Genomic DNA, 15376 nt, shown 5'->3' with positions numbered 1-15376 from the left:
TTGTAAGCAGAACTATTTGTTGATAAAAGTGAAGAAGATGAACCACCAGCTCGTCATGGAATAGCTCAAAGATGAGACTTCTTAGTGGTTTTCTTTATCTTCCTCCTTCATCTCAGCCAAGACCCCCTTCTGCACAGCTTAGCCCTCAGTGGCAGGAAGAAAGTATGCAAGATTTTGGTGATTTTAAGACCTCTGGATTATAAACTTTTGTGAGAATCAAAACACAGCTGCAGGTCAGGCACCGTGGCCTTGGCTTTGGTGCTTTATACACCTCATTGGCCGTACCTGGGCGATGCTCAGCTGCTGGGGGGGTGACCCCCCGGAGCCCAGCGCTGCAAGGGCAGTCCCCGCCACACGGCCCCTCTGTGCTGGGCTTTGGGAGGAATCGGCATCGCTGGGAGATTCTCAGAGATTTCATGTGTTGTGTGTCCTCTGAGCATAGTCTGTAATTCTGTGGAAAAGACTTGGTAAAATGTCTCTGTAAGGCGAGAGGCCTATTTAATTTCCAGGGGGAAGGCTGCAATTATTGAGCTTTTGCAATATGTTTACTTGTGAGAGCAAATGGCCCCATCTGAGGAGAGCACAACGTATCATGAAGCATAAAATAGCACAGGCTGTAACGAGGAGAAGCTAGTGCTAGATTAACTCTGAGTCTCCGTGGACCAAATGAGTCTGAAAATATCTGGTGACATCCAAGATTAAAATGAGCAATAGACAAATACACAGGGATCCCCTCTTTACTAGAAATGTTTGAAATTGTTTTCTACCAGATTTCTCATCTGTGTCGTTAAGCACACTGCATCCTTGCAGAGCGCGCGGTCCTGCCCGGCGATGCCTCTGCGGCAAAGCCGAGCTGCTCACGAGGGTTTGCTCTTCTCTCTGCCTCTCCAGGCCCTGTCTGTTGGCATTTTCCCGTATGTGCTGAAGCTGCTTCAAAGTTCAGCTCGTGAGCTGAGACCACTCCTTGTCTTCATCTGGGCCAAAATTCTGGCAGTGGACAGTGTGAGTACTTCTGAACTTGGCTGTTTCTTTTGGGTTTCAGCAACGTGCCTTTTTCCCACCACCAGCTTTATCCAGTTGATTTAGACTTGAGACTTTCTCCTGAGGTACTTCAAGAACATTCTGCATTAGCTGGAGACCAGCATATTATCTCATTAATTGATTTGACTTGTGGGAAACCCTCGTTAAGGTGCTGACACTGGTTAAGGTTTGGCTGCCCACCTCTCTGTGCCCGGGGTGACAGCAAGTTTGCTTTGTCTGTTAACGCTGCGACGTGGTGTTAACATCTCACAGTTCCTAGTTGCTCCCCTGGTTCTAGGGTGTCAGTGCTCTGGGTAAAAGCCATCAGATCTCACCGATTGCACCTTTATTGGGGACGATATCGCTTCGCTGGTTTAAAATGCACTCGTGTCTTCTGTTCCCAGGGGAGAGTGCGCGTGCACACACTCGTACTCTCCCCCAATTTGTTCACTTTAGATTGTGATCAAATGTGTTTGGTTCAAGACCATTCCTGTCAGTTGTCAAAACAGTCTGTGAGTAGTCTTCAGACACGTGATTTTTCTAGAAATAAATCAAAAGTAATCTTTGGTGACTTTAACTTATAAATCCCTCTCCAAGTCTAATGCACGTGCCGATGCATTGAAGATGGTTGGCACAGAAATACTTACCCCCCTCAGAAGATGGGTTATTCCTGTCATGGGCCCATGATTCTCCTCTTCTCTATAATACTTTGGCACCTCTTGAGATGAGGTTTAAAAACTGAGCCCTGATTTTTAAAGATGCCCTTAGCCAGAGCTCTTGTTTGTGGGGTTTAAAATAAATAATTAAGCAAGTAAGTAATTGCAGATAAATTTGTATAGTCGTATATATGACTCCGTGGTTTGTGGGTGCAATTAGTCGAGCAATATGAAACTATTAGGAGTGATGCGGACAGGTAATTGTAGGCATGATTATAAGCTGATAGGAAATTGTCTGAACTGCTTGTAGAAGTTGCATCTTGCCTATTGGGGGGTTTATTTTTGTCACAATTCTTCCATTTTAGTAGGGAGAATAATACTGAATTTGTTGGAGTTTTTCCCCACTGTTGATCTAGCATTGTCAGGTTTAGTTTTATAAATCTATTTTCATTAACATCCTAAGAGGATTTTGGAAAGCAAAGAAAATGAAAACTATTCATCTTACAGCTGCTCTTGAAAAGCTTATTTTTGATGTGTGCTTCTCCATGGCTGACGCTTCAGCCCCAGGTATGGTTCGGAGCAGGCTCATGTATAATTTCCGCGGAGTGTCGGGTCATCCTTCACTCTGGTGCTGCCGCTGCTCTGAGGCTCCTTCCCCACTCCCGCCACCATCGTGCTGCTCCTGCCCCTGCTCTCTTGTAGTGCCTCACTCATTTGCTGGGCTGGGCGTTACAACAGAACGACAGCAAAAATACCCCTAACTTTTGTATTTGGATTTCTTTGCACTGTTTCCCTCACCAGCTCCACAAAGAAGTGGTGCAAGCAAGAAGGGAGGAGGGGGCACCCGCAGGAGGGAAGTGCGGTGAATGCTGCCGAGGGAGGGGACAGGCAGTGGCTCCAGTTGTCACACCATAAAGGGAACGAATTTGTCATCGTATCGGAAGCTAAAAGAATACTTTCTCGTTACATGCTAAATGTCAGTACAGACATGTCTTTTCCCTCTGCTGACACAAGGTTTGTCCATGGATGTTTGAAACAAATTCAATTTCAAAGTTTAACAAAAGCCAGTCTCTCAGCATGCATGTCGTGTGGATTCCGAGTTCTCTAACGCTCCAGCCTGCTCCTCTTCCCCAACCCTCTGTGTTTCCAGAGGGTGAATTTATCTAAATGAACCACTGGACTGTTATCCACGTGCTCCAGGATGAGAGACACTCTCTTGGTGCTCTGGTTGCTCCAGTGATGCGGCCGTTTGTGACCCGTCTGAGCCGTGCGGAGCCGCACTGCGTGTCAGCGTCGTTTTCTCAGAAACGGCCTTTTCCAGGACTCGGCAGGGGTGACCGCAGCAGGGGGGTGCTCTGTGAGCCCACAGGCAGGTGGTGCAGACCCAAGGGTAGGTGCAGGAATTAATTGTTGGGCTGCAGGGAGAGGCTGTAGGGTTAGTGCTGCGCGTGGGTCTGGGGGCTCGAGCCTCTGCCTGCGCTGGGCCGGCGTCTGCCTGGCTCGGCCCTGGGCCGGTGGCTGCCACTGCCATCGCCCAGGCAGAAGCCACTGCCCTGGCACAGGAGAGCGTGTTTATTTTCAAGCATTCTGCCAGATAGTCTTCATCCTCACAATAATTGTACAGTGCTGTCTCTCTCCTTCATCTGCTGTCCCCTGTACCTGTATTTTATTTGGGAGGCTGTAGCTGATGAAACTACTTCCATTAGGACTGGAGCTCAGCTGATTGCTCGTTCCTCTTTGCATTTGGATGTGACTGAGAACAAGTTACAGAAGGCTCGCTGGTGCCCCGGGGAGCAGAATATCCTGCTAAGACCACATTTCTGTTCTGTTCCCTCCCTGGCTTTGGGCAGGGAGGCGAGGGGAAGGTGTCCTGACGTGGGACAGCAGCGCAGGACGCGTGTGGCCGTCCGGCTGATACCTTCAGCAGGCGTGGTGTGCTGTGAGGAGCTGTGTTTTGTCATAAAAATTACAGGATAAACCAACAGTGTTATAGAAACACTGCACCTCAGACAGAATTGTTTGTGTGTGATATATATAGGTGTCCCTGATAAACATGGGAATATTTAGATTAATCTGCTTTAATTCCATGGATAATCAGATGATTTTTCATAGGACATTCACTGGGGGCTCTAGTCACCTCTGCCTGAAGCCTGCTGGAGTATTTCTAGACAACCCACCTGCAGCGTTGCAGAACAAGTGCTGGTTCAAAGTTGCCAGCTGTAGGTGTCGGGCAGGTGTCGGTTGGTGTAGGAGTAGTGTTGTGTGCTGCCGCACGGAGATGGCTGGAACACTTGTAAATACAGTTTGGGTCAAGAATTCGCTACATCAATAATGTTTGGTAAACAGCACATTCTAAATCTTAAATACTTAAAGGGGAAAAAAAAATCCTCCCACCTGTAATGAGGGTTATAATCAGGAATTTAAGCAAGACTGAAAAAACCTGCACGTGAAATAGTACTGAAAATGTGAATAGTACTGAAAATGTGAATAGTACTGAAGTGGGACAGCGAAAAAGAGATCTTGCTGCTCCAAAGAATTGGCTGAAGACAATAGAAAACAAACATTTCTCAGACTTTTTAAAGCAATGAAGTGACATAAATAACAGGCTTACTTTCCAGATGAGTCCTTCATCAGCAGAATTGTGACTACCGTTGCTCATCTTATGATTAATGCAAATACTCGAGTGAAGTGTTCCCTGAGGGTAATTTGGAAAATTGACCCCCCGGGGGTGAGGGTTCCCTGACCAGCGTGGTTGCCCAGGACACCCCTGAGCTGTGGCTGTGCTGCTGTATTCCAGGAACTTGGGAGGTTTTCAGGGATAAGTTACATAGCATGTCTGTTACATTAAGGAGAGAGAGGAGATCTGTGCTCCAGTCCCTCCCCAGCACTGGGAACTTGATATTTTATGTAAGTTCTGAACCTTCACACCAAGCCTGCAGCTTGTTTTGGTCATGTTGTATTATTATTCACAAGTGTAGCTGCTTGTTCCCTGAGGAGGAGGTGTTACTGATGCTGGTTTCCATATTGGACCCAGGATCTAAGCAGGGAGGGTTTGAGCAAGCATGCTGGCTTTATAGAAGTTGCCTCCCTCCCTCGAGCCTCAGGTATTTCAGTAACAGTGGCAGCACAATAAATGTAGTGTGAAGATGAGCAGCCTCCTCTTTGTCGGTGTCTGTTTGCCTACATTACAGCAGAGAGATTGGTTTTTATAAGGAGCAGAAAGTATTCACACCAAGAATGAAAAGAGGGGGGAAAGGAAGCCTGGTCTTTGTGCAGCTTTACACAGAAGTCAGGAAAGCCTCTCGTAGCTGCAGCCTGGCATCAATCCATTCCCTCTGCTCTTTGGTCTGCCAAGAACAGCATCTTCACTCCCTTCAGCAATAAAATATTCTCTTGCATCTCTGACTTGCCATTCCCTCTCCTTTCAACAATTAGTTCCTTCCTTCACCTTCTATGCCTGATAAAAAATACATGATCCTGTCTCTGGCACGAAGCATACAATAGAACCCCAGTCACAGGGGAAACTGATTGCCAAGTCAATATTTCCTCCCATAAATTTTCGCTTTCGTAGTATGTCTTCTTTTGGTTTAACCCTAATATGTCAACCTGAAGCCTGACTTGGTATGTTAGCAAAAACGTGGTGTACGCCATGTGCTTCGCTGCTGATACTACTCCAGGAAAATCTGCATTATTCTTCTTACAGGATTCTAAAGACAGTGGAGTTGCTCTGCAGTTTTTGACTGTGTGTAGGAGATGGTGCTACTGCCTGCTCCTGACTTAATGCACGTTAGCGCTTGAGCAAGTAATACAGCGGTTAGTCTCGTTTGTGTAGATGAGTTGGAATCTTTGTGTCAAAATCTAGTCCCACCTAGGCAGGGGATTGGACAGAACAGAAAGAATGAATATATAAAGAATGAATAATTCCTCCTCTGCCCCCCACCATTACAGATTTACTGGGAATCGCTCAGTGTGAGAGAAACGTGTGCTGGGTTTATTGCATGCGGCCGTCTCCGGGAGTTGTCCTGCTTGTGAAGGACGGTGCTTCAACACTCTCAGGATACTCTCAGGTCCTGGCTGCCAGGCTGAACGGGGAAATCGGCTACAACGATACAGAAAGAGCCAGGAGGGACTCTCTGTGCTATCAAACTGCACCTCCCGTCATCACGGGGAAGGGGTTGCTGCATTTATGAAAGAAGGGTCAGGGACCAGACTCACCCAAAAACCTCCCGAGCTCTGGAGTGCTGTGGGTGAGGCCGGGGGGAAGAGGGGGACCCCAAAAGCATCTGCCACAGCTTCTGCCACATGCCGGGAGGGCCCATGCGTGGCTGAACATGCAGTGGAGCTGCTCGCTGGGCCCCTGGTAGCCAGTGTGGGGCCGTGACGTGGTCAGGGTGCTTACTCCAGACATTACAGGTTTGGCCAGGGTTTGACAGTAGCTCGGGAGATTGCTAACTGCAACAGGAGGGTAGCGAGCAGCAATTATCTACAGACCTCATCTACATTAGCCTAATTGCCTTGACATGGGATTGGAAATCAAGTGGACAATTAGACTAAGGACTTTTAGAAGATGCAATCTTAAACAGTTTTCATTCTGTTAAATGTAAAAAAAAAAAAAAAAACAACAAAAAAATCACATTCCTCCTCAGTTTTGCTTTTGGTGGCTCTCAAATGCTGGTGAAGGGTTAATGTGGGACAGAGATGTCAGGTTTTCCTCTTCTCCTGAGCAGGAGGTCACGTTTGCAGCTACTGTTCCCGTGGTGTTGGAGGGTGGCAGAGGGTTCCCTGCTTTAGCCACCGCTCCGCCCTGCCGGCCCTTCCCCTGCAGGGATGTTGGGTTGCAGCCCTGATGAAGGGCTTGTGCTTTATTTTGCTTCTCAAATGAAAACGAGATTTGACAAAAATGATTATAACGTGAAATACTTGTACATCATTGGAGGAAAAAGTATTTTTTTGTTGCACTACTCATTGTGTTTTTCTTTGTCTCCTTTTTCAGTCATGCCAAGCTGACCTTGTGAAGGACAACGGTCACAAGTATTTCCTTTCAGTTCTGGCAGATCCTTATATGCCAGTAAGGACAAGTCATCTTTATTCAGACTCTCCTAGCATTTGCTCAGCTTGTCTCAGCTGATCTGTTGCTGTTCTGATGGTGCTGGTGCCCACACAGACCAACCTCCCACCGCCAGCTCCTGGCCTCCTGCCGCTCTACGGGCCGGTCGTTGCTGAGCCGTGGAGTTGGTGACCAGGGGCCTTCAGAAGGCTCCTGCCAGGTTGTGTGATGGAGACAGCCAAACCCAACAAGAATGTGCAGACCTGTTCAATGTTGTCTAAGCGCAGATGACTCAGGGGTGACGATGGCGGCTGGGTGCAGGGGCAGCCTAATTGCGCTGCAGCTTTCGTAATTCCCTCTGCAAAGGTTTTTTTGCGGTTTCCTGTAAGAGGTATTTGTGTGCCTCCCCCAGAGCAGGGACGGGGGTTGGTTGGGAGGATCGTATCGGCAGTCTGAAGTGTCTCAGGTGTAACTAGTGACAAGACTAGATGACAAGAAAATTCTAGCTTTCTTTCCCTGCTCTTGTTATTTGAATGTGATACAAAATGAGATTAGAATAATCTCATGTTTCAGAAAGCATGGGTTGTAGTGGTTCTCTGACTTGTCCTCTAGATAACAATTAGTCGTGTATTTTTTTAAGGCTGAACACAGGACAATGACGGCTTTTATCCTGGCTGTAATTGTTAACAACTACAACACTGGCCAGGTGAGTCCCAGCATCCTTTCTCTCTTTCATGCTCTCCTCCCTCCTCTCTGCCTTGTGCCTTTACTTTGATAAAAGTGTCCTGGCTTGCGTTAAAGCACAACCCTGAACTGCAGAACTGAAATCGAAGGTTGCTTTACGTTATTTTTGTGTGGATTAAAAGAAAAATTGCCCTGGAGGTGTGACAAACACATTATGTACGTGGCACCTGGACGTGGAGGTTAAGGACACGAGTCACTCCACAACTGCCCCTCCAGGCAGCGCAGTGACGTGCTGTTACAGAAATGGTGCCTAGTGCCTGTCAAGTGGAAACTGGATGGCTGTGATAGTTCTTGGGAAGGGTATATGGAATGAGCCATAAACTCTGGGGCTCTGACAGGTGCAAGGAGTATTTCCAATGAGGAAAAACCAGGCTTTATGCATTACAAAAAGCATTTCTAATGCTCAGCTATTTAACTAACTCCAGCAGCGTGTAGCTGACCTTCCCTTCATGCTGCTTCCAAATGCTATTCTGTAACAAAATCAGTATATAACCACTGAATAATTATTTTCCCTTGATTTCCTGTCAATTTCAGAAATAATCTTCTTTTTTGATGAGGTGGGAAGCTGTCATCCGAAATAAATTGCATTGATTTGTGTTTTAGGAAGCTTGCCTTCAAGGAAACCTGATTGCTATTTGCCTGGAGCAGTTAAATGATCCACATCCTCTTCTGCGTCAGTGGGTGGCCATTTGTTTAGGACGTATTTGGCAGAACTTTGACTCAGCCAGGTGGTGTGGCGTGAGAGACAGCGCTCATGAAAAGCTCTACAGTCTCCTCTCAGATCCAATCCCAGAGGTAAAAATCCAACTTTTTAAGTAAACGCCAGTTGAAATTGTCAGAATTCTGGCAGAGGGCTACAGAAATACTTACAAACCTGGGGCCTTCAAGAGCTTTGCGATTGTGACTGGTTCAAAGAGAGATTTTATTGCTGTTTCTTCAAGGCGGTGCAAATCAGACGAGCCCTGTGAGAGAAGCAACCACAGAAATGCAGGGGGGTTCATACAGCCCGAAGCCCCGGAACCTTGGCTCCGGAGTTAGGAAACACCACGGGTTTTGCTTACTTCGCGTATCAGAAGCTCGTTAAAAGTGTGGTTCCAAAACTGACTGTCTTTTTGTCCAAGTATGAAAACTGTTCTCCTGGTGTGTGTGAAAATAGATCTTTAACTGAATGTATTTTACCATTGTGACAAACTCTACAAGAGAGAAGCGATTCTCGCGCGTCACCTGGCTGTGACTGACAGACCTGGGGGAAATGACACCGCGGGTGGGAGAAGTGAGCCTGGAGATAACACCACTGCTAACGCGTGGGGATTGAAGATTAGATTCCCCTTTACGTTCAGTCTTTCTATCCTGCATCCTCCACCTCCTTCCCCCGGCCCCATCTTTCCCCCGCGTTACCGGGCGCGTGCGTGCGGGGTCCTCCCGGCACACCCCTCCTCTCTTGGAGGAGCCGCAGTGTTTCCGCTTTGGGAAGCACGTCCTGCCGTTGCCGGTTGCACCGTATCCCCGCCGTGTGCAGCCTGCCAAGGCAAGCTGAACAATTACCAGGCCATCTGATCCCTCTGTTCCTTGTGTGATCTGGCAAAGTTTACCCTGATTTGAGCTGCTGTCTTCTCCTTTTCTTTTTTCCATCATCTTCTGTCTTTCTGTGAGCCCTTACCTGGAGACTGGAGTTCAGCACTCTTATTAAAGAGATTCACATCCCAACCGTAACTCCCCCTGTACCTTATTCCTGTTAATTAATATTCTAGGCAACTGGAAAAATCACCCATGGGAAGGTCACAGAGTATTCTGGGAAATTAAATATACTCCTGCATCTGTGAATACTTAAAACTCAGTTCTTTGCTGAATCTGTTTTGGTTTTTACTCTCCATGGGCTTCCCTTTAACCCTCACTATTTACCTGACACAGTAGTCCAGGCTTCCAGAGATGCCATTTGTGGGGATAAAGAAATCCCACTGGCAAACTTCAGGCTGGAGACAAGAGGAAAATAATAATGAATGTGTGTGTCTCCCAGGTTCGCTGTGCTGCAGTCTTTGCGCTGGGAACGTTTGTGGGCAACTCGGCGGAGCGGACCGACCACTCCACCACCATCGATCACAACGTGGCCATGATGCTGGCCCAGCTCATCAACGACGGGAGCCCCATGGTCAGGAAGGTACGGCGAGGCGGCCGCGCGGCTCCCGGGGCTTCGTGCTGATGAGCTCTGCGCTGCGCCTAGTCAGCGTGCGTTATTTAGTAGACTTTTCAATGAATCTGACTTGTTTGGAAGTATCTGTTTCATCGGGAAGTCTTTTAACTTCAGGCCCTGCCGAGAAGGAATACGCCCGAACGACGACAGCCGTGACGCCGGCGGCTGCTGGGGCTGCGGGCTGGGCGCGGAGGGCTCGGCGCTGAGCCTGACGCAGCGCGCGGTAGCAGCAGCGTTCTGGGCGCTGTTTTACCCACTTGTCCTTTTTCAACGTGCTACTGCAACATTTCATTTCCTCTGCAGTCTAAGGAGCCTACTGACAGGAGTAATGCAAGTAAAGTGTAGTACGTCATCGTGTCCAGGTGTGGACAGGATTGTCGTTCAGATCAGAATGTTTCTGCTGTTTAACACTGACCTCTGATTTAGCTCATGTATTCCACTAATGTCTGAAATAGGAGTAACAATCTCAGGATTTTGTGGGAATTCTTACATCCTGCTTTTTAATTTAAAGAGAATGCGAAGGCAGGGATAAGGAAGGAGAGCATTTACGCTGAAGCCTCTTTCAGGTGCACAAAATGCTGAGAATTCTGGCTGGGCTACTCTTCTACTAATGCTCTTCTGCTGATTACTGTTCTGACTGCAGAATTTTGCAGGATCTCAGGTTTTAAATGAAATAGTATGATGCTAGAAACATGGAGTATGTGGCAGTCCTAGGGGAGGAAGAGGAGAGGGACTGAGTGCTGTGGAGAGAACGTGAGAGCTCTGTTCAGTAAAGAGATCTTGCTGCTTTTAGGAACCACAGGGACGGATGACAGGCAAAGTAATTCTTCAGGTTTTCGAGAAGTACAATTTCTGATGCGCCATTGTACATCAGTAGTATGTTAAATAGTTTTTGATGTTCTGGATTGTTCTTGATGGTGTACTTAGGTGTCCTAATGCTTGTGTTTACTTAACTGGAACATCAGTACCCTGACAGTTGTCACCGACGTTGTGAGGATTAATTTTCGTTGTCTTGTTCCAGCATTTAATCAGTTTAATTCAGGAGAGAACTGCATGTCACACTATATGCTCTTTGAGATTCATAAATCTCCCTCTTGGAGATTAGTCCCCTGAACAGAACAGCAACCAAAGGCAGCTCTCCACCTCTCCTGTTTGTGGTACCTCACTGAGGATCTGACCTTCCCCTCTCCTCCCCACCCCACCCTGGTAATTCAGGTTCTCAGGTTGCAGCTGTGAGAAGGGACAGAGCGGTGATCCCTGGCGGGTGGGCAGCACCGTTCTCCCGGTAGCTGCTGACGCTGCGGGTCAGCACGAGGCTCCATGGCCCAGTGCGGGACTTGAACCCCAGGGCCCTTCGTGGGGGAGCTGAGCCCTGTCCCAGGGGCCTCCTGGCAGCTCCTGTTTCCCCCAGCTCAGGGCAGGCGTAGGACAGGCTGTAGGACAAGAGCTCCGCTCCGTGCGCGGCCCAGGGAGAGGGTCGGGCTGTGCCCCCCGGGGCTGAGGGCGCTGACCCTCGGCACAGCTCTCGCTGCTGCTCTGCGGGAAACGCTTCTGGCGGGCGAGGCTGTGGCGAGCAGGGGAGTACCAGTTCGGTACCTCCTGTGACCCTGCGTCAGCGGGACGGTACTGGGCAGAATCAGAGAGTAGTGGGAGCCTGGTCAGGTATAAAAGAATGTGAAGAAATAGGTTTGAAACAGAGTGGTCTGGGTTTTAGTTCATCCCTGTGGCATGAGGGGAGAATTATTAGTCTGGATAATAACCCAGTAACATCAGCAGTACTGACCATATCGTTCTGACCTACATAACCACGAGATACCTGTTTCTTCTGCTCTTCCCCTAGGAGCTGGTGGTGGCTCTAAGTCACCTGGTTGTTCAGTATGAGAGCAATTTCTGCACCGTCGCCTTGCAGTTCATGGAAGAAGAGAAGAATTACCCTCTCCCTTCTCCAGCTGCCACAGGTAGGTGGTTTGTGTTTGTGCGGGCAGGAAATGTATAGCCTGAAAGCACTTGGGAACTTTTATTTAAGGAGTTTGCCCAACACAATGAAATTCTTGGGGGTGGTGATTTATCAAACAGCACCATCGCTCCCGAGTTGAGTGACGTGGTGGGTAGCTCTAATGTCTGTTTAGCACTGTGATGTATTGCACTGGAAAAGTGCATCCTCTGCCTAAAACATGGCCATAGCTCACCAGCAAGTTGTAGAGCCTGAACAGCCTGTCAGATTCAAAGGGATTCCCTTCAGATCAAGATTAAAGTATATTTATCAAGGCGATACTCAGGCTTACCAGACTTTTTTTTCCCCCCTCAAATTATCCCTGAAACTTCAGTGTCATGTTGACCTAACGAGAAGCTTTGCCACACAACAATGAACCAACCACACTCTTTGCTACTGTAAAGCACCAGACAAGAAGCAATAAAGAACTTTATGCTCTGTGCCTACGGTCCCATCCCTAGTGTTGTGTCTGTTGCTTTATGTGAGGAATGAAAAGCCCTAGTGACATTGTTGCTAACCTCATGTTTTCTTTAGATGTTAAGTACGTTGGAAATCTTGGAGGATAATGGGACTGTTGCAATGGAAACTTGGAGACAAGAGCATGTGCTGTCTCTGCAATGAGTAGTTTAATCTCCCTATTGTCTGAGTGACTAAATCATATTGGAAAATAAACTTCTCTGCCTTCGTCCTTTTTGCTGGTGGAAATAAACATTGCATGCAGTTTCTATAGTGCTTTTCCTTACCCAAAAGATTTCTGAAGTATTTATAAGTAGGAGGCACTGGAAGCATTGGCCCCGCCACCATAATGCAGCCACCTCTGCAGCGAAATGAAACGGTACTCAGTGTGTCTTCAGGAGTGAAAATGAGAGAGTTTGGGAAATCATAAGCATCCAGGTCATAGGTGAAATATGAGTTGAAACTAGGCCTGGTCAGGAAACCAGAATTTCCATCACTCTTTATAATGAGAACATTTACTGGATTTTTAATGAGCAGAAGCAGCCAGAAGCCCACAAATGCTGCCTGCTAAATGGCGTCTGCTGTAGCAGCATGTCCTAGCACAGTGTCTGGGCAGAGGCCCAGCATCGACCTGGAGAGAAGAGTCATTGTGCCTCTCTGGGTAGTCTGCAGGCACTGGCAAGGCTCGGCTCACCTGGTTTTATTGGATGAAACAAAATCACAGCCTGAACAGCAGAGACACATATTCCTTGCTGATTATGTGCACAGAGGATCCTTTGTCATGCCTCATTCTGTTTTGGCTTAAAGGGCAATGACTAAATTCTGTTCATATTGGTAGTATTTTAGTTACATATTTGCTGGGATATAACCAAAAGGCTGCAATCGCTTTGGTTACATCTATAATTGGTAAATTTTGCATCCACAGAGGGTGGAAGTTTGACACCAGTGCGAGATGGTCCGTGTACGCCGAGGCTGCGGTCCGTCAGCTCTTACGGCAACATCCGAGCAGTTACCACAGCTAGGAACCTGAACAAGTCCTTGCAGAACCTCAGCCTGAATGAAGAATGTAAGAGAGATTTCAAAATGCTTTGATTTTTCTTTACCTCCTCTTTACCCCCCTCTTGAAGCTAGAGAATACCCCGGGCAAGACAACACCAGCTGAAACCAACACTTCAGCCCAGATGATCCAGCTGCCAGCTCCAAGAGCTTCGATGAGAAGCCCCCGCATAATTAGTTTCAATTTTCTGGTCATTAGTATTGATTTTTCTGAGTGTTTGGAGACCAAAAAGGTGCCTTCCAACTTCCTAACATGGATTTTTAACTGAATCTTTTCTGACCCCTTGATGCTTACTCTGTATTTAAACATTCAGTATTTAAAAGGGGATGTTGTGGATTTGTCTACACCTTCACTGAGTGTTGCAGGATTTAGGAAAGGGCTGTTATGGGTAAAAATCGTTCTCTCACCAGTTCTTGATTCAGCACCTGCCCTCTTCTTTTGGCAGCTGGAAGCTCTGTTGCGTTTTCTCCTGGGAATCTCAGCACCAGCAGCAGCGCCAGCAGCACCTTGGGCAGCCCTGAGAACGAAGAGTATATCCTGTCGTTTGAGACTATTGACAAGATGAGACGAGTCAGCTCTTACTCTTCTCTGAATTCACTAATAGGTGAGTAAAGACTCTCCTACCGTTCCTTTAGTGTCGCCTTTCTTCACATGCTTGCACTAGCTTTTGTGGAAAGTTTGCATCTTAGCTCCTGCTAGATCTTACTCCAACAAATCTTCTGCTAACAGCAGAAATGCTGCTCCTGTGTCTGGTCAGCCTACGTGCAGAGTCACTCCTGCTCTGATGGAGGGGCTGGAAATGAGAGCTCTTGGCTCCAGCTGTAAGCTTCACTACGATGGACAACAGTCAGGAATTTAAGCACAAAAATGTGGCATATACAGGAATTCACATCCACTGCAGTTCCACTGGTGAGAGAATGAAAGCGAGGACTCCCCGCCCCATGGCCTTAGCACCTGGACACGCTGGCACTACCAGCTTCCCCTGGGTATTTTTCACGTGGGTTGTATTTCTGTCCAGCACATCATGGTGTTACTCATCCAAGGGAGCCTTGCCCTAGCTCATTTCCTATGCAGGTCTGTATGTACATTGTTAAAATAGGACTTAAAAAAGAAGAAATCCCAGACTGTGTCTTAAAAGCAGAAAGACCGAGTGTTTCACAGAAACCTGCTTTTGTGCAAAAACTTCCATGGCTGATCCCGCTGCCTCCAATCAATCCCCTCTTCATTATTTCCTCCCAGATAAGCAGCTCTAACATCACTAACAGCACTGAACTTGTTAAGACCACTCAACAGTCCCTTTCCTGGTGCCTGCCTCTCTGGGTAGTGAACTCTGCAGAGTGAGGTGCTGTAGCAGAGGAGGAAGGGGGATTTGGCTCGTGTTTATGCAGTGCATGGCTGATCTGTGTGTAATGGGCTATTTGCATTTCTTTTATAGACCAAAACTGGAATGTTTATATTAAGCTAGTTCAACTCAGTTGTTTTTCAAGTACCTTTCCCAGTCGTGTCTGACTGCTACAATAGCATTGCTTTAAACTAGCTGTAGTTTTTCAAGCAGCCTAAACCATTTTGGGATGATAACACAGACAGCAGGCAGAAGCTTTTGGAACAGCCTCCTTCCAGGGAGCAGGGAATGCAGCATGCTGCAGAGAGATGCTGGGGAAAGTCTCTGTATTTTCTTTGTAATCAGTAAATGTGCCCATATTTTTCTAGCCTTCAAATATCAGTGAAAAGAGAGTGGTGTAACTCAGAGAGGAATCCACCTGGGTGATAGACTTGCCTTGACTGCAGCAGAATTTTGCTCTGCTCTGTGTTTTCTGGAAGAAGTAGTAGTGAGTTGGCTCTCCTGAATTGAAAGATTCTGGGGCTGTAATTCCTGAGCCCCTGTGGCGGTTTAAAATCATGTGTTGATCAATTAATTTGCTTTTGATTGTAGGTGATGAAATTGGGTCTTCTAAAGCCTGACAGGAACGTTAGGAGATTTCTCTCCATCTTAAGCTAGAACTTGAGTTTGCTCATTTCCACTGGTGCACACTGTGATGACTTGTGTGTGTCTCACAGGAGCTTTACACACAGTTGGAAAAGAATCTAGAGATGAGCTGGAGATGAGTGAGGGAGACCTAGGGAAACAAAAAGAGCAGTTCTCCAAAGCCTCCCTCATTCCTATTCAATCGGAAGAGCTCGTATCCAGCTGGAAACGACAGAGCTTATAGAA

The 15376-nt window shown here is 47.3% G+C and overlaps 1 protein-coding gene across 4 annotated transcripts in view; it reads left to right on the top strand.

The window, feature by feature from the left end:
* RPTOR (regulatory associated protein of MTOR complex 1) overlaps window positions 1-15376 on the top strand; it is a 157234-nt gene that overhangs the window by 94411 nt on the left and 47447 nt on the right. For all 4 annotated transcript variants that reach the window (XM_074889555.1, XM_074889554.1, XM_074889553.1 and 1 more), the window contains exons 13-20: window positions 892-1002; window positions 6670-6744; window positions 7364-7429; window positions 8071-8262; window positions 9485-9625; window positions 11499-11616; window positions 13033-13173; window positions 13610-13768. In XM_074889555.1, the coding sequence (XP_074745656.1) occupies window positions 892-1002; window positions 6670-6744; window positions 7364-7429; window positions 8071-8262; window positions 9485-9625; window positions 11499-11616; window positions 13033-13173; window positions 13610-13768 (1003 nt within the window). The remainder of the gene's footprint in view (window positions 1-891; window positions 1003-6669; window positions 6745-7363; window positions 7430-8070; window positions 8263-9484; window positions 9626-11498; window positions 11617-13032; window positions 13174-13609; window positions 13769-15376) is intronic.

The sequence above is a fragment of the Strix uralensis genome, chromosome 19 (genome assembly GCF_047716275.1).
Source record: "Strix uralensis isolate ZFMK-TIS-50842 chromosome 19, bStrUra1, whole genome shotgun sequence".
NCBI lineage: Eukaryota > Metazoa > Chordata > Aves > Strigiformes > Strigidae > Strix > Strix uralensis.
This window is presented reverse-complemented; position numbering and strand designations above follow the sequence as displayed.